This window comes from Mus pahari, chromosome 10 (genome assembly GCF_900095145.1).
Source record: "Mus pahari chromosome 10, PAHARI_EIJ_v1.1, whole genome shotgun sequence".
NCBI lineage: Eukaryota > Metazoa > Chordata > Mammalia > Rodentia > Muridae > Mus > Mus pahari.
The window spans coordinates 86,067,540-86,092,249 of record NC_034599.1 but is presented as its reverse complement, the minus strand read 5'-3'; the positions used below and the strand labels follow the sequence as shown (position 1 = coordinate 86,092,249).

At 39.5% G+C, this 24,710-nt stretch overlaps 1 protein-coding gene across 1 annotated transcript in view; it reads right to left on the bottom strand.

Annotated features, from left to right (window-relative positions):
• Positions 1-305: 305 nt before the first annotated feature.
• The window catches only part of LOC110328056 (phospholipid scramblase 1-like), a 42,313-nt gene continuing 17,908 nt past the window's right edge, over positions 306-24,710 (bottom strand). Inside the window, exons 2-7 of the mRNA XM_021207412.1 lie at positions 16,498-16,730; positions 12,122-12,164; positions 10,096-10,316; positions 8,090-8,251; positions 3,452-3,613; positions 306-477 (exon numbers count right to left, since the gene is read on the bottom strand). Of these exons, the coding sequence (XP_021063071.1) occupies positions 424-477; positions 3,452-3,613; positions 8,090-8,251; positions 10,096-10,316; positions 12,122-12,164; positions 16,498-16,554 (699 nt within the window). The 5' untranslated portion in view covers positions 16,555-16,730 and the 3' untranslated portion in view covers positions 306-423. The remainder of the gene's footprint in view (positions 478-3,451; positions 3,614-8,089; positions 8,252-10,095; positions 10,317-12,121; positions 12,165-16,497; positions 16,731-24,710) is intronic.

The following is a 24,710-nucleotide window of genomic DNA, read 5'->3' as shown; positions in this document are numbered from 1 at the left end:
TTTTTTGTTTGTTTGTTTGTTTTTTGTTTTTTAATGGCAGGACAAGGACTGGAACAGGAAAGTTTCAAACTCTTATGTTCATTTTCCCAGATAAGAAGGGGAGGGGAGTAAAGAGCAATGGGTTTGGGTCTGGGGGTGGGGGATGTTGGTGGAGGGGCAACCGGGAAAGAGGAATATCAGTTGAAATGTAAACGAATAAAACGATTTAAAAAGAAGTTAATATTCACTATAATATATAAAAGCAGCTATAAGCTGGTGAGCTAGGAAACAAACTAGAATAATTGGGAAAGCCAAACACACATTAATGGAGCTACATATCTTAGTTTAATTCAACAGAGGTGATTTCAATGAAAGACCATGCTTCCTTTCAGTTTCAATCAATGTTCCTGCTTCACATTTTCTGAGGACACTTACAGTGATTCATTACCAAAAAAGTTTTGGTCTCTGGCCTCCACCACTTTCAAAAAACATGAAGTCCTAGACCAGAAGAAAAATAGCAAAGTCAATCTCCAGCAATAAAAGTATAGCCTCGGATGGAGGTTTAAATATGCTTGGCCTAGGGAATGGTACTACTAGGAGATGTGGCTTTGTTGGAGTAGGTGTGTTCTCATTGGAGGCAGGGTTTCACTGTGGGGTTGGGCTTTGAGACCCTCCTCCTAGATGCCTAGAAGCTAGTCTCTGGTTTCCCTTCAGAACAAAATGTAGAACTCTAACTTCTCCTGTGCCTTGCCTCCCTGGAAGCTGCCATGCTTCTTGCCTTGATGATAATGGACTGAAACTCTGGACCTGTAAGCTAGCCTCAATTAAATATTGTCCTTTATTAGAGTTGCCTTGGTCATGGTGTCTCTTCACAACAATGGAAACCCTAACTAAGATACTTCACTTTTCAAATTATGAAAACTCAGGAAGCTCAGGAATGAGATGCAGTAGAGTTTTAAGCTAGAAGGCACACTGTTCTACATAGTGAGACCCTTTTTTTAAAGCAAAGAGACAAACAAGACACAAACAATAACCAAAAACCAGACCCTCCCCCCAAAAACAAACAAACAAACAAAAGGAAATGTGGTGTGTATACTATAAGTGAGATACTATACATCATAACAGTAAAACTTTTTCCATAAACAACAAAATATTGGATAGACCTGGAACATAGTATGCAACTTGAAATAAGCTAGAGGGGAAGAATGCAATATAATACTCTCTCACTTATGGAGGGCAATACTGCTGAGCTCATAATTCTAAGTAAGGAGAATAGAGCTGTAGTGCCTAAGCCTGAGATTAGAAGTTGGGTTGAGGGATTAAGACTTGTATCAATAATAAAAAAATAAATAAATAAAAAGACTTGTATCAAAGACTCTAAAAATTTATTAATACAATTCTCACATGGCACTGTGACTGAAGGTATACCACTGAATTGTATATTCCAAAATTGCTAAAAGAGTAAATTATAAGTGTTTATAATACAAAATAAAGATAATCCTTCAGTCTATGGTTATGTCAGTTAATTGTATTTGATCATCTCATAACATATACTTGTATCAAGATATCTTGTGAAACTCCAAAAATATATATATATATAGAATATTTGTCAGTTGAGGTAAATACAAGTGTTTTGTATTAAAGCAATATTGAAGCTTTAATCAAAAGATTAGTTATCATATCTGAAATTTGCAAGACTAGCATCCTGAAATACTAGAAATTCTTGGCTTTGTTTTATAATTAGTAGCATGACTATGTTTGGCTGATCTGTGATTTCATTCCCTAGATCTCTTACTTTGCTTTCATTATTGAAGAACAATTATTAAGAGAACTCTCACCTGGATGCACTAGGTACTTGCAATTCTAGCATTTGGGAGACTCAGGCAGGAGGACTGCCATGACTTTGAGGGCAGTTTAGACTACAGAGGGATAGTGGGTCTCAAGAAAAAATAAAAATAAAAAAAATAAATAAATAAAAGCAAAGGTGAAGGACCTCTTGTCTTGGTGAGGGTTACTATTAAAGTCATAAAATATCATGGTCTTAAACAACTTGAAGAAGGGTTTATTTCAGTTTACAGTTATACATCATAGACTATCACTAAGGAAAATCAGGACAGGGACTCAAACATACCAGCGAGTTGTAGGCAGGAGTTGATGCAGAAGCCATGGAGGAGTGCTGCTTACTAGCTAGTCATGGCTTATTCTGCCCTCTTATAGAACCCAGGGCAATCAGTCCAGGGGTGGCACTGTCCCTAGTAATCTGGGCCCTCCCATATTATTCAACAATCAAAAAACTAAAGGTTCAACCAGAGGTTACCAGGTGGGGGCGTTTTCACAGTAGAAGTGCCCTTTTCCAAAATGACTCTAGCCTGTGTCAAATTGACAAAGAATTAGCCAGCATCCCATGTCATGTTCCTTCTGAGATATAGCCACTTCACTTATTCATAGCCATGATACCATTACTGCATCAAAATTTCAATAATTTGTTTTAGCATTGTATGGCCAATCAGTGTTCACATTTCCTTGAATGCCACAGGAAGAATTGACTAAGTTGATAAAGTGAGTCCACAAACCCCATTAAATTGATAACTCTAAAATCTCTCTGCCCCTTCATTTTACTTTTATTGACATTTTTGTCATTGAAGGATCTATATCCTTTATTTGTAAGGATACACCTTTTGTCTTTTAATTTTTTTTTCAGATTTTATTCCCCATGCAATGCACTGTGTTGCTCCAAGTCCTAGAGCACAATGGAAGAATATTTGGACAATTGGAGGACTTGAATTGCTCAAGTATTTCTAATGTATAAGTAATGGTGGAAACCATACATTTGTCCCTGTAGCCTTGAACTTTGATGTTATGAGAGAATTTTCTGGATGTTCAACAAACTTCAGGTTCTGAGCTTGGAACTTAATGTGAGGCCTGAAAAAAATCCTAGGGTCACTGCTTTTTCCCTAATACTCCCTGTAGATCTAGGGACTTGATTAAATACATGTTTTACTGATTATTACTCTTCATTGTATTAAATTACTTAATTAAAAATTGTGTCAAAATAAAAGTATTTATATTTCAGCCAGTCTTATTACACACACATATTAATTCTCCAAATTCTCAATTTAACTTTTTGCTTTGTAAAGTCAGAACTGTTCCACAGATGAGCTTTGTATCTTTGCATTTGAAACTGTGTGGATTTCTTGGATAGAAACTATGTTCTCTGTGAATCCAAAGTACTGGAAGAATCTAAGATAACCTCAGAGCTAGGGCTTAGTGCCACCTCCTCATCAAAACTGGGAATTAAGAATGTATTCTTATTTTTACATTGAGAGTTTCATACATGTATCCTGTGTGATGATCATATTCAGTCTACATTTCCCTCACTAAGGAGGAGACCTTTAAATGTACAGCTTTCCAAGCTGTTTCCAGATGTTTCTGTAGACTCCATCCAAAATCGGAATCACAAGAGCAGACTTACTATGAGGAAGCAAGCACCAAGCAACACTGCCTTCATCTTGACATCGAGGTCTAAAGGGAACTGGATCCCAAAACAGTCCACATCTGTCAGTATCTCCTTCACAATACCAGACCAGTGCTTGGAAATCCTGCCAACCACGAATCCTTCATCAAGAGATTTGATCTGAATTAGAAACAAAATCAATGAACAAGAGGAGGAGCTTAAAAAGTTCTAGAAAATAAGAGTGAATATGGTTTGAATAACAGGAGACAAATACTCCATTCACATTGTGCCCTCGTGCGAAGAAACATTTGAAAGGTTGCTGTATAAAATGTGAATTTGGGGAATCGAATATGAAATTTCACAGTGTTTCCCCAGTGTCCTCATTTGTTTCCTAAAAGTAAACTGTAGGCCAGCTTAAGTTCTGTTACTGCTTCTGAAAATAGAAATAAATTTACACACATCTAGATGCATTCCCATGTACTTGATCAGTTTTAACGCATACCAGTATAGAATGTCTTTAGTGTACATATTTAATACACTCCAACACACACCACTTGCTCCAAGCATTATACATATATGCCTTGTAAGATCTCTTGCATTTTCTCGGTTACCTAGATTTGTAAGTCAATGGAGGCAAGACTTTAATGTACATGTAACTGGATTCTACGAGAGGAATTCTTGCAGGAAATATTTAAAAAGATATAGAACTGGCACGTTCCTGCATTTGTGCCTCTGCCCTGGCAACCTGGCTGGCCACACACTGGCGAGCAATGGCCGACCTGTTTTTAATTCGTGGATGCTCTGACTCAGAGCTACAAAATCTCTCCACTCAGCTGGCTAAGTTCCCACTGACAGATCACTACCAGCCCTGTGCTTCAAATTCCCCATGGCCTTTATGGTGCACATCTGGGAAACTCAGATGAGCAGCTGTGTGAAGGAAAATGCAACACAAACTTAGTTCAGAAACGATGGTAACTCGATCTCTGGGCACAATAACTAAAACCTAATCTCGTAAGCCTTATTAAAATCTGATTCCTTCAGTGGCGAATCCTTATGGATCTGCCATGATACCAGGAAACTCTAGCGAACTACAATTTACCTCCTGCTACCTCTCTTCCTCTGTCCAACCGGGAAGTCCCACCTACTAGCCCAGTGATTGGCTCCTTTACTCCTTAGGGGATTGGTTTACAAGAATCCTCCTGAGTACTCATTCCTCGTTCTAGACAGCCTCTCCCTGTAGAGCAAGCAGCACAAAGCCATCCACAAGGAATGAAAAGCTACATGGTCCCCAGGGCAGCAGGCATTGGGACAGAGTGAGCATGGAGACAAGAATTCATGAGAACAGAGGCAGAATTCTGAAGGCTTATTAGGAAAGGATAGCCCTCATCAGCTTCAGAGTGGTTTTGCCCCTTCTGGGGAAATATCAGTCTAAGTTTTATTTTGAAGAGAATCAGCAAGTTTAAATGACAAAAATTCTTTTGGCTTTAAAAATTCCTCCAGGAAGTAAACATAGGAACATGTTTCTCAATGCACTAATTCACCAATAAGAATAACAAGGAGATCACGGTGACGCATGATTGGAGGGTAAGCACTATACCTGCATTAACTCTTTTTCTTTTAGAAAAGATCCACTTACTTCTATTTCATGTGCATGGGTGTTGTTTGCATGTTGGTCTGTGCAGTACCTGAGGAGCATTGTACCCTTAAATTGTAAGCCTTAATGCTTCTTGTCAGGTATTGGTCTTGGCAATGAGAATAGTTGACAGAGAAACTGTGGCTATTTTTAAGATGACCACACCTTTTTCTCATTTAATAGCGCAAGCATTGACCTTGTATTGGACCATAAAATATTTCTCTGACCATGTTATTTCTTTTTTAAAATATCTGTACAGAAATCTCCATCTAATACAGCTTTTGTAATATCCAAAATGAATTCAAGACCAACCAGTACCTTCCCCACTTCAAAAAGGACTTTCCAAACTATACTAGCAGGCCAAGTGCAGAGCCAGATAAGGAAGCTGGCTGACTAAACAAATTGTAAAAACATAGTTTTAGCAGTCCAAATGATTAAGCCTGCAGCTACCAAAACAATATTACCTGTTCTCAGAGAAATAACCATAACAAGATTAGCAATTCTCCTGCTCCCTGCCCCACATTGAATTCTGACAAAGACCACAAACCACCCTGATCTTGTTGTGAGAATTCCTCACATTAATAGCTGTGACCTTAACAGCTAATCCATAAGTTCAAAATGTACTATTACTTTGCTGACCAAATCATAATAACCCACCATGGGGGCAAGCAAAGTGAGTCACTAGGCCAAAGGGTTATTTAGTCACTATACAAACCAACCAATGCCTGAAAGGGTTACTTGCTACACCAATGAAAACCCTGTTGCTCAAATCTGCCCCTTACAAAGGTATAAAAAGTATGTTCTTTCTTTGTTCTGGGTCTCTCCTCTGGACTGCATGCTGAGAGGGGAGTCCCCAACATGTTGGATCAATAAAAATCCTCATGCATTTTGCAGCGATGGTGGCAGTCTCTGTGGTCTTTCTGAGTGAGGGTCTTTTGAGGAACTCCAACACTCTACCTTTGTACAAAATATGTTCTAGTTATAAGGAAAGAAAATATAATAAACATGATTGCATCTTATCTTAGTCAGGGTTTCTATTCCTGCACAAACATCATGACCAAGAAGCAAGTTGGAGAGGAAAGGGTTTATTCAGCTTACATTTCCACATTGCTGCTCATCACTGAAAGAAGTCAGGACTGGGAACTCAAGCAGGTCAGGAAGCAGGAGCTGATGCAGAGGCCATGGAGGAATGTTCTTTACTGGCTTGCTTCCACTGGCTTGCTCAGCCTGCTCTTTTATAGAACCAAGACTACCATCCCAGAGATGGCACCACCCACAAGGGGACCTCCCCCCTTGATCACTAATTGAAAAATTGCCTTACAACTGGATCTTGTGGAGGCATTTCCCCAACTGAAGCTCCTTTCTCTGTGATAACTCCAGCTTGTGTCAAGGTGACACAAAACTAGCCAGTACAATTGACTCCTTGTCAACTTGACACACAAANNNATTACTAGTAAGCCTCAACCCTTAGTTTCTTATTCATCCCCAAGATCTAAATAACTGTAAAAGGCCCACAGTCTTTACATATTAAAAGTTCGATCCCTTTAAAATATCCAGTACCTTTTAAAATACAAAGTACTTTAAAATTCAAAGTCTCTTAACTGTGGGCTTCACTAAAAAACTTCAAGAGTGAAAAATATCAGGACACAATCACAATCAAAAGCAAAAACTCAATCTCTACGCGTCCAATGTCTGGAATCCAACTCACAATCTTCTGGGTTCCTCCAAAGGCTTGGGTCACTTCTCTAGCCATGCCCTTTGTAGCACACACATCGTCTTCTAGGTTCCAGCCGCCTGTACTCTACTGCTGCTGCTGTTCTTGGAGGTCTTCTCATGATATTGGCATCTCCAAAATGCTGCTGTCTTCCACTGTAACTAGGCTTCAACAATAGCCTCTCATAGGCTCTCTTCATGGTGCCAAACCTCAACTCCTTTCCATGACCCATTCAGTCCTGGGCCATTAATTGCAACTGAGGCTGCACCTTCACCAATGGCCTTCCATGGCCTCTCACAGTGCTTTCATGGCCTCAGCTGCTCTGCATGACCCCTTCATGCCTTCAAAACCAGTACTACCTGGGTAACTCTTACACATTACCAAGTCCAGCCACAGCACAAGGTACAACCTTGGCTATCTCTAGAATACAACTTCTGTGCTGTCAAAAAACAAAACAAAACAAAACAAAACAACAACAACAAAAAACACTTTCCAGAAGATGTCATCTCAATGATGCTGGTCTCTTCTTAATCACTGTTAATTTCTTAGCTCCAGCTAACCAACATCAATAGTCCCAGTANTGCAAAGTTTTTGCTTTAGTAGTTCTGGTATCTTGTTAATCACAGCCAATTCTTCAGCCCCAGCTAACCAGAAGCACAGAATCTTCACAATCCAAAATAGCAATGGCCCTTAAGAGAGTCTTTAGTTTTCCCTTTGAAATTTCACAAGCCAGGCCTCCATCTTCTGCACTGTTCTCAACATTATCTTCCAAGCTCCTACACAACATTTGACAGAGCTCTTAACACCAAATGGATCATCTGGCCCAAAGTTCCAAAGTCCTTCCACAGTCTTCTCCAATACATGGTCAGGTTGTCACAGGAATACCCCACTCCTGGTACCAATTTGTCTTAGTCAGGGTTTCTATTCCTGCACAGACATCATGACCAAGAAGCAGTTGGGGAGGGAAGGGTTTATTCAGCTTACATTTCCACATTGCTGTTCATCACTGAAGGAAGTCAGGACTGGAACTCAAGCAGGTCAGGAAGCAGGAGCTGATGCAGAGGCCATGGAGGGATGTTCTTTACTGGCTTGCTTCCACTGGCTTGCTCAGCCTGCTCTCTTATAGAACCAAGACTACCATCCCAGAGATGGCACCACCCACAAGGGGACCTCCCCCCTTGATCACTAATTGAGAAAATGCCTTACAACTGGATCTCAGAGAGGCATTTCCCCAACTGAAGCTCCTTTCTCTGTGATAACTCCAGCTTGTGTCAAGTTGACACAAAACTAGCCAGTACACATCTGTTACCTCAAAATCTATACTTCCTCCAATGTTGCACACGCAGATTGGACCAATAATTTTTAGGACGTCCTGTTTCTCCTCATTTTGAACTGTAAACTTTGGCCGACATGGGTGCCAGGTTTGAATAACATAACCGACTGGCACACCGGGAGGAGCTTCGATTTCTATCTATATATGAAAAAAGAACATTGGTAAATATGTTTATCATAATATTATCTATTTGTGGCCTCATTTACTTAGAATGATAGCCAGTGTTCCAATCTACAACACCCTTTAATTAGATCAATGCTATTTCTTCTCTTAATTCATGGCGGAAACTACACCAAAAAAAAAGGTGAAGTAACTTGCATCAGATTCTCCAGCTAATGCATAGAAGGGGCAAATTGAACTCTTGATAGCTTCCATATTTCATTAATATCCCTATTTATAAATACTGTCTAAATTATTTTTTGACAGTTAGGAATGCATTTATTTTTTTATTATTATTATTATTTTCTTTATTTACATTTCAAATGCTATCCCGAAAGTTCCCTATACCCCCCCGCCCCTGCTCCCCTACCCACCCACTCCCACTACTTGGCCCAGGTCTTCCCTTGTGCTGGGTCATATAAAGTTTGCAAGACCAAGGGGCCTCTATTCTCAATGATGGCCGATTAGGCCATCTTCTGCTACATATGCAGCTAGAGACACTAGCTGAGGGGGTACTGGTTAATTCATATTGTTGTTTCACCTACAGGATTGCAGCTCCCTTCAGGTCCTTGGGTACTTTCTCTAGCTCCTCCATTAGGGACCCTGTGTTCCATCCAATAGCTGGCTGTGAGCATCCACTTCAGTGTTTGCCAGGCACTGGCATAGCCTCACAAGAGGCTGCAATATCAGGGTCCCTTCAGCAGAATCTTGCTGGCATGAGCATTAATATCTAAATTATTAACAAACTTTTCTTTCTTAAACTTGTTTATCAACAGTAGCTTATCTCTATGGACAGAACTCTCACCACTGGCACATTTTCAACTATTAGTTCAAATACTGTATAAGAAAAGAACTTTGGACACTAGACTCATGGCTCTGCTATTTATTTATTAGGAGACTCAGATGGGATTATTTCTGACTTTAAGCTTCATGATGACATTATACTGCTACTCAGCTGCAGTACTTTGTTCATCGAACACACAAACACATTCTCCTCAGATATTGCTATGCTTGTAGGATTATACCTAGCCTAAAGGGCATGGAAAACAAAGTAATCCTTTACAAATAAACTTACACTCTCAAAGTAGAGTAAGCACAATGTTAAAACCCAAATATCTGTTTTCATGTTCTCTCTGAGACAGGCTTTATGGACATTACTTACAGAATGACTGGGGTACACAGGCAGTCATGGTCCTAGGCAAGTGAAATCCAGGCAAAGGCTGACTTCCCTATAAAGTCTCTGTCCTTGTACCTGCTCTGAAAGACATGTTTGCAATACATAGACCACCAAGTGATATGAAACAGGCAGTTGAACTTTTGCTGAGGGCAGCTCCATCTGAGGAATGTTTATTACAGATAACACAACACACTGTGTTTATTGAAAGAGAGGAAATAAAAAAAATGGGCGGTGTTTTTCTGCTTGCCCCTTTGTGGAGTGTCTAAATCATCAGATAAATTATGAGATGAATGCATATATTCTTCTCCTAACTCTTCTGTTAAGGCATTCTGTTTCTAGAACAGTATTTGAAAACATCCTCAGGCATGTGGCTCCATTAGTTTGGGCCATACCTGTCATGATCATTTTTGACAAGAGATTTGACCTAAAGGCCTTCCAGTAAACATTATAAACTGTTGTTTGAGCTGTTACTCATCCATAAAGGAGAGATTGCCCAAGAGTATAAGCTTAGTTGTTTATATTCCTTTCTACATAGTTGAATGAAGGCAAAAACATGGCTCATGGATCATTTTTTAAAAAATCAATAACTCAGCAGAAATTCTTGATAAACTTATATTGAAAACTGTGTTGGTAAGTATTTACAGACCTTCTGGAGGCAGCAGGGGCAGCAACAACAATCACATCGTAGTGGTCGCCGTAGAGTTATGACTTCACGACCTGTATTATCAAAGATCCTCATCGTGAAAGGTCTAATGGCCCCACAGCAATTGAGTGTTAAGAAACTAAAGTCTTCTGCAGCATAGTAAACCTTCTGTCCCAGTTTGTCATTGATTTTGTATTGGTTAGCAGTTTCAAAACCTAAAATGGCTAAAAGAGAAAACAGAGCTCATAATCAACCACACATTCAAATCCTCCACATATCCTAAGATAGTATAATATCTAGGTACACCAACTTTAGATGATATTCTAAGAAGCACAAGGAAAGGAAAAAAGAAGGTATATAGGCAATCAAGTCTAAGAGAAAGAAAGGAAAAGGAAAAGGAAACGGAAAAGAGGCTAGCAAACTAAGAAAAGACTGAGTACCTCTGGGAGACTTACTCTCCAAGCACACATGAAAAATGGGAGAGATTGAAAATGGAAGGTGAGTCACAACTTTGTACTGAGCCCCGGGTACCCTGGAGGAGTGGAGGTGGGCCCTGCACAACAAAGGTGTGTGTGAGACTTGTGCCTGACAACTCAGCACAGATTTCAACCACCTCCTCATAGTGCCTTGACATGATATCACAATACCACAGGCATTCCAAACAAACCTTGCCTTCCTGGTGTTCCTTTTATGCTAAAAACAGAGAGGTGGTGAATGCAGATCATCAGATGCCATCTTACCAAAGCAATTGTTGGGGATCTTCTCTCATTCAGAGATAGAGTTAATTCATCGTCCCATTTACCCACAGAAAATGTCCTTCGGAAGCTGTAGCACTGTGGATCCATTTTTCATCTTTGACGAGACTTGAGATGACTTAGAAGCCATCTCTTCATGATTGGCATGGCATCAATACCCGCCACAAACATTTTTGCAAAGAGTTTTAAAATTTAAGATTACTTTTTTAATTGAGACACCATCTATAATTCAAATAGCAGCTCAATAATGTGCCTGAGTCTCTCTCTCTCTCTTTTTTTTTTAACCTATAAAGTGAGATCAACCAGGCTTGCACAGACTCTAGTTTCCTTCAAGTTCTTTGGAAAATTAAAACGAAGAAAATGAAGGGATCTATACCATGGCTAAAGATAGTTCAGTGTTTGCATAATTGCATAGTATTCATGAGACTGGACAGTTGAGTCCTGGCATGCAGGAATAAAAATCTATAGAATTATATCTGTAGCATCTATTTATTTTACAATAAGATAAAGGTAAAAAATGCTGGTCATAAACTTGGGTGCTGAAAATGAATAAAGAAATATTGATATTTTTATAAATACTTTCACTTAAGAAAATACATACAGAGGGTCAGGAATTTGAAAGGAGATGTATAGCAGTGGAAGAGGGGGAACTAGGAGGTAGCCACTAGAAAGTTCCAGATGCCAGGGACCCAAGAGGTTTCTAGGATCCAACAGGGAGAACATTAGCCATTACCCGAAACAACTTACAAAGGGGAGACAGAACCTGTAGAGACCATATCCAATGAATAGGAAGTGCTGCGGAGTCCTATAAAACCTAGATTCCATGGTGAGGACATTATCAGAGATTTTTTTTTACAGAGAATTCCATCTCAATTCCAAAAGATCATTCACTGCAACCTGAACCATTGCCTGAGGTTCTGTGGAAGTCTCACGCTGGTCATAGCTTGGCAGAAAGCATCTAAGAAACCTGGTAGGATATGGTAAAACATCCAGTGATTTGCAGATATGGGAAGAAAGGTAAGTTTTAGGTTCTATCTTTCAAATTAGTGTCTATGACGGGGACAGGTAGCCATCATAATATTTACTAAGAGGTCCCTAAGTGGAAGAAGTAAAAATATCCAGATAAAACTACTAGTTTAAAGACTATGAGGAGAGACATTGTAAGAGATCAAGTTTTCCATCCTGTATCATCCAGAAAGCTGCATTTGTGGTGCTCATCATATCTTTGCTCTCGTTGGCTTTCTAGAAATATGATGGATATGGCAAATACCCACCTTCCACAAACTCAAACTGCTGTTGAATCAGAATATGATCTATCTGTCACAGTGAAAAGAAAATTAAGAATTTCAGATATCTCACTCAACCAAATTGGGAATTCATAATTTTCATTCTTTAATATGATTTATAAATAGTTACCATTGTTTATCAGTATCAAATTCTCATTTGTTTGGTGAATAAAACCATACTAAGAGCAGGAAGGGGGAGGGTATAGGGGGCGATGGGGATAGCATTAAAAATGTAAATGAAGAAAATATCTAATTAAAAAAGAAAAAAAGAAAAAAAGAAAAAAAGAAAAATATTAACAGCTTTTTTCATTTAAAATATATCGACTGAATGAATTTACTGTAAATGTGGGGAAACGAGGTCAGTTTGGCTTAATCTTAGATATATATAGAGAATAGAAAGCAAAGCTCTTGCTATATGATTTTTAAGAAATGTGAAAACATTTTTATCCATTTAAAGAGGCTTTTTGTGTATCTGAAAAAAATGATTGTTGATGTCACTGTTTGTGGTAACTGAGGACTTCAATGCATCTTATGATTTCTGGGCTTTTACGGTGGTAGTTTTTGCTGGTTTTTCTGTTTTTGTTTTTGTTTTTTGTGGGGAGCCGTCCTCACAATCGCCATGGCAAGATGGCACTGGCATCCGGTGTTCTAACTGGTAAACAAGTGGTCTGTGCATGTGCCGGGTAAATTTCCATCCCTTGCACCCTGCCTGTCCCGTGGCGTCATCTGGGCCGATAGTGAGCAGCCAACCAGGGAGCTACACGTCCTAGGCGGAGAACATTTCCTATATAAGGGAGAGGGTTTTTCACCTCGGGGTCTCTGCTTTTGAGTAGCTTATGCATTGCCTCTCGAGATGCATTAAAGCTTTACTGCAGAAGGATCCTAATGATGTGTCGCGTCGTTCTTGCTGGCGAGACGGTAGCGCGTCGCAGTTTTTGTTTTTGTTTTGTTTTTCTTTTGAGACAAGGTTCCCTTATATAGCCCATGAGAGCATTACACTTACGGTTTCCCTGACCTGGCCTCTTATAGAAGTGACTACAGAGGCATAAGTCATTATTCCTGACCTTGGCTTGACTGGTAAATATTTCAAGGTATTTTTCAGAAATATAAAGTATATATTCATAAGATACTTAATTTACTGGACTCCAAATGGTCTTTTGGGAAAACACCAAAGTATAGAGTCTTATTATGCCTATTTGATTTATGAAACAAAAGAAATATCAACTTAACAGTGCAATGTTCAACTATATGCAGTACTACTACAGAACCCAGAATTTTTTTCTTTTACTGTTGGCATTCGAAGCATTGTATTTGTCTAACAATAAAAGCAGTATGAATAAAAATATTTTTTAATAATTACAAGTAAAAAGTATATCATGTTACATAGGGAATATAGATTTATTTTTTTCAGTACCACTTACTGAATCTGATGTCTAAGATTAACTAAATGTTTATTTACATTACCAATTCATATATCCATGTATTCCATATTGTGATTAAGGGGCATAGGATGCAGAATTAAGGTATGAGGTTTAAGAAGGCAAGTCTTACAATACGTAGTAAGTCTTAAGACTATTGACTCTAAGATCACTTTTATGGGCGATAGTTTTCTGTTATGTAAATGGTTATAATTATAGTACTTATACATCATGAAGTTTCTGTTAGGAATAGCTAACCCTTATAAGCATCTAGTGTGTATACGTGTCCCCTCTTTCTCCATATCCACACCAAATTTTGTTGTCAATTGTCTTTATGGCTTTGTTATGACTCAGAGTGTGTTAGAATATCAAAAAGTATTTTAATCTACATTTCATATCTAAGGATAGTGAGCACTTTTTAAAGGGTGTTTCCTATTCACATATATTTCCTCCCTTTGATAACTTTGTTCAATTCTATAGCCTCACTTGTTGTTGAGTTCTCTGTTTTCTTGATGTTTAGGTTTTCTTTGAGTTCTTTCTATACTCAATCATCTGTTAGGTGTGTAGGTAGCAAAGATGGTCTTTTCTTCCATGGACTGCCTCTTCTCTCATTTAACAGGCTGAGTTAAGAAGATTTGGTTTCATAAGAGACTGTTGGTTGATTGGCAGTCTTACTTTATGTGCTACTGGAGTCCTATTTAGAAAGTCCCATGTCCATATGTGGAAGTATATTCATGACATTTCCCTCGAGCACTTGTAGAGCGTCAGGTCTTACGATTCCTGATTCACACTCTGAGCAGAATTTTCATGTACTTCAGGCACACTCAAAATCATTCTGGGAATTTTGCAAAAGACTGAACATAAAACTTCCATATGTCCCAGCTATGTCACTTATGGATGTATATTCAAAGGGCTTTCCATTTCTTACTGCAGAGATGTCTACACACATATGGTCATTGATGCTCTATTCAAAATAGCTAAGAAATGGAATCAGTGATGTCAATGATCTCATGGCTGGACAATGAAAATGCAGTAGATACACACAGAGGAATTTTATGCATCTGTAAAGAAAACTGAAACAATAAAATTTGAAGGTGAATTGATGGAACTGGAAAATATTACAGCGAGTGTAGTAAGCTCCAACTTGGAAAATCAAACACCATATGTTCTCTCCCATATGCAGATAGGTTTGAATTTTTAGATGTGTTTATTTAAATTGTAATGTCTGTAGAAACTCCAAAGGGGGAAAAAAGATATGGAAGGGCTGTGGGTAGTGAAAAGCCCTTACAGAAACTGAGAAAATAGCGTATGTGCATGAAAACTGAGGCAGTTCTGAGAGTTGCAAGTTTTAAACAGGGAGTAAATGATTGGGGAGAACAGGAGATATGGAGAGAGGGTTAACTAAAATGAAGGGTTTATGAAAAAATGCATGTCAAAACTTAAAAAGTCAGAATGGATGTACCATGCATGAGTGGATAATGCTTATCCCAGAAGCCACGTGCTATCAGATTAAAATTCAAACAGATGTGGAACATCTCCCTAGGAATTATTGACCAAGAAAGTTCCAGAGGCTCCCTAAACTATACTGATTTTGGCCATTGCCATTGATTTCCCACAAAAAGTAGATGATAAGTCTCTTGCTGGAACCCCTGTACCCTTTGGTTATAGGAAATCATACTTCAACTAAGCTGGAAGCTTCCTTCTTGCTGCTGGATTTCAGTTTGCGAGCTTCAGGCCTTGTATACTATAATGCCAACTTATCAGCCAAGATGCCCCTACTGCTAAAATTGTGGCACAACTCTTATGCAGGTAAACAGCCGATTTCTTATCTGAGGTCTAACATGAGAAAATTCACACCTTGTATTGGGGAAAACTAGTCAAAGCCACATGTTTGCGAAAGTCAAAGGCACTGGGGATGTACCAAATGCTTTCATTTTACTAAATGGACATACCATCAAACTGCTTCCAAAATGTTTATAATCATAGACTAGTGCTACACTCAGTCATGATTAAAGATGCTTACTTCTCTTTGCAGTGAATCTTGAATTAATGCAGGATCCATCACTGGCCAAGATGGTAAGAACAAGTGTTTAGTTCGTCTTAAATGCAACACCCATATCTCCCACTCCAAAGCTCAGGGAACATCAGAGAAGATGGGGCAGAAAGAATGAGCCACAAGATGAGGCTTATAAATTTCTTACAGGTATGAACTCATAGCAGCTGTTTCCCTGCATAGACTCTACACAAGCCTAAGCTTGCAAACTTTTAGTCACGGACAATAAAGAGGCTTACAATGCTCAACACCCACCCCCAGGACTATTAGTCTTAGACTGCTAGGAGCAAAAAAGTCAATGTCTTTAGCAATTCAGCCACTAGTCTCTTACCTACACTCATGTGGATAGTGCAACACTCATGTCCCAGGATAACCATGTTTACATTCAGTGGTTTTTAAACAAACAATCAAACAACACACACACACACTCAAAGAAAGGAAAATGAGATGAGATCTTAGATGATAGGAAATACTTATGGGGGTAGGAGTGGGTCAAGAGAAGGCAGGTGCATTAATAATGTTGCCAGAAGTGTTTGTAGAATTTTGTTGTTATTCAATAATAAATTAATGAAGAATATATTATATATTGTGCTTATAACAAATCTTAGAAACTTGTGCTAAATATATACCAGTGTTTGACCATTATCATAAATTACTTCCATGGTAATAGAAAATACAATTTCCTAAGACATTCAAACATTACTTTGGAACTAAAACAAATACACAAGAATCAGAGTGATTAATTTTAGAATGCATATCCATGTTTTGTGGATCAAGTAATAATCTCAACACTTGGGATACTCCCAAGTAAATAGATTCTGAGGAATTCCAGGCTAGCCTGTGGAATATATAAATATTTATTGTTTATGGACTTTTTATTTGTTTGAACTTACCTGAAGTAAATATTCCAATCCAGGTGGCACTCCATAGGAGGTGGTGTTAATAGCCATGGGAGTCACACAGTAGGTCCACTAGGCTGGTTAGATTCTAGTTGACTTTGGATAATAAAGAAGGCTGGGCCTGCATCTGCATAGATGGGTGGAGGGACTGAGCAGTTTGCCTGAGGTCTTGAGGAATCGGAATGTCCAGATGTTCCCAAAACAGGAGGAAGCCAAATAGTTTGTTACTGCACAGAAAAAATTGAACAGCCAATGTTTTGGAATTACTCTACCTATATAAGTTGACATTTCAATTCTTGCATCTATGAACTTTAATGTGTGATTGTTATTTTTTTTAGAGCTATATCAATGAAGTATATGGGATTTAAGATCTACTCTTTTTGAGGGTGCTGGCTGTAAACAAACTCTTTTTTGGGTGGTGGCAGAGAACTTTTCCATTGGCTCTGTGGCAATTTCCCCCAAATTGAAATATTCTCTCTCTCTCTCTCTCTCTCTCTCTCTCTCTCTCTCTCTCTCTCTCTCTTTTTTCTGTCCTGGAACTCACTCTGTAGACCAGACTGGCCTCGAACTCAGAAATCTGCCTGTCTATGCCTCCCAAGTGCTGGGATTAAAAGTGTGCACCACTGCTGCCCGGCTGAAATATTCTCATCTGGAGGAAAAAGGGAAACTCATAGACTCCAGAAGTAAACAAATCCCTCTTATGAAAGAAAACTGAAATGTACAAGATTTACAGGGCTCCTTCTGAAGATTATAGGAGCAGATACCAATTGCTGTGGAGAGGAGACATTCCTGCCATTTGAGCTGTCTCCAAGTTGTGCTGAAAGCTGTAGGAATGAACCTTTTGGGAATTACAAACCAACCAGGATGTGATAAGTTTGTCCATGATGCAGCTGCCTAAGAGACATCCATGCTCCTGTGTGTAACCTAACCCACAGTCCTGTAAAAATCCTCAAAAAGGACTTTGGTACAGTTGGTACTTTGATATGTTAGTGGTGCCCTATCTTGAGTGAGAAGACATCTGTTCATGTCTCCCTGAAAAAAAAATAACATAAAACCCTTACCATTCACACTTGACATGTGTAATTTGAGAGACAAAAAGAGTGTTAATGAGAAAACCAAAGCAAAGATTATGAACTACTATTTCTAGGACCAAAGCATCCAACCAAAAAGAATAACTTGGAGTTCTGAACAATAACTTGCCCTTTATGTATAGAACACATGATTGTCTTCCACTATATGGATACTTGTCAAGGGCTGGAGTTGTTTGTCTATTTTCTACGACTTATGAGATGGGTAGCATGGGACTGTGATGGAGAGAAGCCAGGAATGCCACTACAACCCCCAAGTTCCCAGATCATGTGAAAATAAAGAATTCTCTGTTTCAAATATTGTACGCATGTGTGTGTGTCTGTGTGTGTGTGTGTGTGTGTGTGTGTGCATATATATGCAGTACTATGTATGGCTTCAATAAAGCTTTACAAGCTTAATTTTATAGTTGATAGAAGAGCAGTTTCTAGGCTCCATAATATGTCAGCACTGATATTTACAAGGAACCTAATATTCAGAATGGGTAGTGAGCATAAGTAGAACCCAGATGAAGGAAATCCGCATGTCATTAAAAGTAAGGCGTAGCAAACAGAAAATACACTAATGCTCCATAAGCACAGGCTTTATAGTCGACTCCTTCTAAGTAAATGAATATTTATAGATGATCTATAATCCAATTGTATCTGGTGTACAGTGAAGAGAAACAGTTATGAAGAAGATAATTTGCGCTTAACAGTTAACTTCTAGGAAAAAGAGAATGTTTCTAAAATAAAGTTCTCAGACTCAAGGCACCTATTTTCAATAGACAGGGATTAAATGAGGATGCTAATTCCAGGAAAAGAGGAGCTTTTGTGAGATTCTGTAGTAAGAAATGGTGGCGAAGGAACAGTAGAGAGAGAACTCCTGATTTGGGAGGTGAATTTAGCATACCTGCCAAGAGACATGTCCAAAGAAGTTAGGATGCTCTGTCAGTAGCACAACAGGATGTGGTTTACCTCCAGAAGCCCCGTGTAAGGAGTGCTCACTTTAAGTTTGCTTGGCAGGCAAGGTGTGGACCTAGGGAGCATGGTGAGTTCACGAACCCATTTATATAAACAATGCTGATCATTCCAATCTTCAATATAAAAAAAATTTGAAATGATACCCTTTAAAAAAGTGTAACATATATGCACCAGAAGGAGCAAGTGAACAATAGATTTGATACTATAGGGAGGAAAATAAAGCAGAACAAAGAAAAACACTGTACTAAACTGTCGTGTGAAATATATATTTAAAAAAACAATACACTCATGCTAATGCCAGCTAATTTCTAGTATTGCGGTTTCCCTGCCACCAGAGTCTCCATGTAGTTGTTCTCTTGTGGCAGATCCTGTTCAGATTCCCAGCCATCCACCCTCTGTGGTTAGCCATCACAATTCCCCATAACCTGGTAAAATCAAAACTCTAGAGGCTTATAATTTATCATTCAGATTTATATTACTAAATTCTCAACCTACAACATGCCCACACAATGAACTCAAAATTCAACTCATATAAACACAAGCTATACACCTAGGTGGAGCAGACACACCCTACTTATTATTTAATCATCTATCTAAGAAATTCCCAACACTTGTGGCTCCCAGGACTGTGTTGTTCTGGCTCCTCTTCCTCTCCTATAGGTTCCTTCTTATCTCCTCCTCTCCTTCTCCCCCTCTGTCCCTCTGTCTCTCTGTTCTTGTCTCTAAAACTCTCAGCCCAGCTTCTTTTTCCACTGCCTAATCACAGGCTCTAGCCTTATCTTTCACCTGCCTTCACCTGCTTACAGATAACCATCTACACAAAATTACATCTGAGAAGGTTCTGGAGAGGATAAGACGTTAGAGCTAGAACTGCATGATCATAGTCTGGGCTCATCTTCTTCCATCTAGATTATCTTTGATGCTTGATCATCATGCACATGCTGTTTATCAGAAACACTTTGGAAGCTGTTGACCAGTACATGATGCTAACACATTTTTCTGAGAACCTTTGGGGAGTAGATTCAATGGGGCAGAAATTCAAGAAGGAACACCATGAACCTAAGACCCCAACTGGTAGCCAAGCCAAAACCTAACTACAGCCCTCACTATCCACACATCTCAAGAAAGCTGTTTGGCCTAGTTCTCAGCATTGGTATTTGTTAGAGTTTTGGGATTTTGGTTTCATTTTTTTTAAAAAAAAAGAAATAATATAAGTATATATTTTCACTTTAATCCCAGTTGTGGGGATCCGGGACTGCTTCAGACCGTCTGAAGTGACTATGACTTGCCTCGTGCTCTAGCACAGGCGTAGTCTTGCCACCTGAGGGTAGTTTCTGCAGTTGTGTGACGTTTGGGATTCTGGGAACTTTTCAGAGAGTACAAAACTGTTGGAGCTTTGATAGGCATAGTGGGTGGTTATTGGTTATTCATGTGGATTGGCTGAGGTTTGTTAGTAGTCATCCGTAAGGAAGAAACAAAGGGAAAGAGATTAGATTCAGGGATCCCCACCTCTCTTTCCTCTATCCTTTCTCTTCTATCTAATGATCCACGATGATACCAGGGCATAAAGGGTAGAAAAAAGAAGAGCCCACAACTTAGGAAAGACCAGCTTCAGGTGTTAGTCTCCTGGAATGTTCTAGCAGGATAGCAAGTATGTGCTCCAAGCATAGGACTGATCGTGTCTGGAGTTCGAGCATCTTGTCTGTTCAACTGGAGCAGGCAATTTGAGGTCTGACGTGGTTGTTATCTGGATCTGTCTAATAGAACACTTGCCTCAAATACTCATAATGTTTACATGTTCTGTGCTCAGGAACAATTTTCCTTTGCATAGAAATCCCCAGAAGAAAACTGAATGGATTCTAAACAGTGCTCATTTGTTCATGCTTGTTTGCTTGCTTCCTACTTTTTATCCTGGAAACCCTAAGCTTCGGGTTAATGAGTAAGAGTACCTTTTGGCAAAACAACTACAGGATAAATTTCAGTTTTTATTTTGTAGCGGGGATAATAAGGTCCTAATGCTCAAAGCTAAGCAACAGGGAATGCTAAGCACACAGAGTTCTCTGTTTAACAAAAAGATTTATAGCATATTTTCTTTCCAGAAACCTGGGGATGGTTAAAGTTAATAGTCTGGACACCTGTGCTATCTGAAGTGCCAGACCACATCTGACTCTCCTGGGCTATTATGTTTATTTCAGACTTGTCTTCCACAGACCTTTATCTTGAACACTGTTTCTCAGTCAATAGAACCCAGTTTATGGGTGAAGTCACATATACATTGCAATAATCCAGGTGACCTCTGTGCTATCTTTAGATCCAAGCTTTATCTGACTCCCACAGACCTTAGCTTATCTCAGTCATTCTCCCTAGACCCTTATCTTGAGCATTCTAGGTAAATAGAACCCATCCTTTACAGAGGAGGTCATTTGTACTCTGAACAATTTCATTGGATCGTATCTTAAGCTTTGATGAACACAAAGGATTGAGTTAATCATCATCAGGAAACTGTTTTCCAAAATTGTCCTATGCTTAAATATGCCTAAAATAAACTACATCAGATACTAGAAGTTTTTTTATTCTATAATTCTTTAATATTAATTTAATGTATGGTTTTTGATAAATACTTTCACAGATGCCTTTGTTGTACACACCAACTCTGGCCTTACGCCTGATATGTTTAATCATAATTATGAAGGTAACCAGGTTTCCTGTATCTAACATTTATATGGTTGAAAATTTACTATTATCAGTTCACTTATATATAAGCCATGTGTGCTCACTCTTTCCCAGATTTTGAAGCTGTGATGTGTTTATCCTCATTATAAAATCTCTGTGATACTTAAACTAACTACATGCATGACACGTTCAGGGCAAAGCAGAACTGGACAGTCCTTCATATCATCACCACTGAACTCTGCTCTCTCTCATTGCTACCTGGATGAACACTGACATTGACTTCCAAGTTTAAAGACACAAGAGTTTTAAAAAAATGATTTGCACAAAAGAAATAAAAAGATTATATATAACACATTGGTTTTTAAAAATACAAAAATAACATCTATCACTTCTATCATGCCAACAACTTGACATGTATACACATGCAGAAATAGTTCCAACTCGGTCATTGGACCAGCAGTGTTCTACTATGATGAACAAATTGCTGCTATGTTTTCACACTGACAGAAGGCATATTCAAAATATTCCATATACTAAATACTGCAATAGTCTTTGCACATATAAATGCTGGTTATAATAGTTTTGGTTTGATTAAAAGTAATGTTTTAAGTGAGCTAACATTAAGTTCACTAAAATTCTCAAGAGTTCAGGAATCTATGACCTTACAATAAAGAAACCCAAAATGTATAATTATAAAAAGCAAGTTTTAACTGGCACTGGTGACTGAGTTGTGCTGGACTGGAATTCCTTCTTGCCTAACACTGATCATTACTCTGCTGGCAGTGGTATTTGTAGAGACAACACACACACACACACACACACACACACACACACACACACACACACACGCGCGCATGCACTTTGTGTTTTATAATAAAGTGGAGGCGTGCTCTGCCAAGGTGTCTGGCTGAACAATCAAGCCATGTGACAGGCTAAATATAAAAGGAAGTTTATTTATTTGGAACTTGGAGGATGGGGTAGAGACAGAGAGGGGAGGAAAGAGAAGAACACACACACACACACACACACATACACACAATTTTCTTAGAGTTTACGTAATCAGAGCATATATATAATTAAAATTCATGTGGCTGCACAAGGTAAAAGTATATGATATACATGAAAAACGGTCTTTATGGAAGCTGTCACTATGTATAATAACTTGGTCAGTGAATGGAAACTTTGATACAAAGGATATAAGCTCTGGCACCAACTGACCTTTAGCTTGCTTCTCAGAGGAAATGGGCATATAGAGTAGACAAAGATACAGATACCAGTAATGACCACATGATACAATATTGTAAGGCTATCATTACTTCTGACTTGTTTTATTAGGGGTATGTGCGTATATACTTTCTATTTTTTTCTCTTTACCTCTTAGCTTATAACCTATCATGCATGTATTATGTATCACAGTATTGAAGCACTTTTATTGGAGGTCATAGTTCTTAGGTTATTGCATATCAAGTAGAGTATGAATCACTAAAGGACTTTACACACTTGGAGAGAAGGGTCAGTGTACTCGGATAGTTACTTTATCACTGTTCTAGTTGTCTTTCTGTCTCTGGGATTAAGTAACATGATGAAAGATGCCAGTGGCTTGGGGGAAGTGCAGTGGGGGTGACAGCCCCGTGGCAGTTCTAGACAGACCTCAGTGCCCTTATCCAGGAGACCAACATCCCCTAAAGCCACCACCACCAGATGATATTCACTCCGGCCAACACCCCTGCCATGCCCCCCCCCAACTTCCCAGATGTTCTCACCATGTTCTCCTGACCCAAGACCTCTGAAAGCATCTATGGTGGTGGCAGCAGCTGCAGCCCAATGGCCACTTTGGTCATGTCACCCCCACTGCACTTCCCCCAAGCCACTGGCAGCTTTGCAACACCCAGCTGGCCAACTGCAGCCTCGCCCCCAGGAGGCCCACAGCACTACCAGCTGAAACCACCCTTGTGGACGCTGGCACCCCCTTCCCCAACTTCAGACTGGCCTCCCCTGGCTCCCCAAAAGGCCACCTCAGAACCAAGGGGCCACCCTGCCATTGAGGCAGAGAGATAAGAGAGGCCCTTCCCCTTTCCTGGAGTCCAGAAACCCATGGGGTGGGGGAGAGGATGTCTTCACGAGCCCTTCACCCCTCCTTTGTCTGCACCCCTGTACCCCAGACCCCTGGAGAGGAGAGACTGGACTCTAGCCACACAGTCTTGTGCCAGCACTCACAGCACAGGCTCCCCCAGCTGGCATGGATCTGACTCTAAGAGGCTTGGGTGCTTAATGGGCAGCACCTTGGAGACCAAGCAGCCATCCCAACAAAGACTTACCTGCCGGGCCCCACCACCTGGAGTGTTTCAGAGAATCACTTGATGGCAGACACATGGCTGACTCCTGTCTTTGGACCAGTAGGCCTAGATCCCTACACTTGGGAATGGAGAGCCTTCTCCGCATGTGTGAGTGCAGCTGTGTCTTATGTTTTTATATGTATGTTCCTCTTCAAAAGCAACCTAGTTTATGGGGCAGCTGGACTTTGCATTTCAGAGTGACCCCCAAGCCCCTTGGTCCACCATGCCATTGTCCAAAGGGCCCCTCCTCAATTCACCTCCTTATCTGTTGGCTTTGCTGTTTCCTTCAAAGGATTATGGGAAAGTCCAGGACTCTTCTACCCAGCCCTGGCCTGCAAGGGTTCCCTGCATGTCCTTCCACAGAGCCCAGGGTAGCCTGGTCCCCATTTCCTACCCCTCTTTTGACAAAAGAGAAAATTACAAACCACACACACACACACACACACACACACACACACACCATGAATAAAGCTATGTTAAGGAATTCATGCTATATAACTTACCATAAGAATAATAACTAATACATACACACAATTTTTCGTCACAATTTGATTAGCGTATGCTCTTTTACAACAGTTAAGTATAATTCTAGGAGAAAGAACCATCACATCTCATATACATTGTTAACATTTATGAACATCTTTGTTAAAATCATTCCATCAGAAATAACAATTCTCCTTTGCTGCTGAGCCATTTAATCACTGTGTCCCTTTATCACAGGGGAAGAAGGAACTGTGCAGGTAGCAGACAAAGGGGGCCATGTTACTTATAGGAGGTGGGATTTTTAAAACACAGGAAAAACCATGAAGATTTGAGAATGAGACAGAGATTTTTAACTGTAGATTCTGGTTGACATCTTTTTCCAGCTGAGACAGTAAGAATTTGAACAAAAGTCTTTCCCCTCCTCCTAATTCCAAACCCAACAATTGTTTAGAACTATTACCAGAAGCATCCTTGATATAATACTATTACTAAAAGGAACTTAAGGAAGAAAGTGTTTATTTTGGCTTAGAGTTCCAGAGATGGATAGTCCGTCATTGAAGGAAGAACATAAGGAAGAGACCAATCTGGTGGTAAAGGAGCCAAATGATCACATTTCACATTTCATTAGCACACAGGAGAGAGAGAGAGAGAGAGAGAGAGAGAGAGA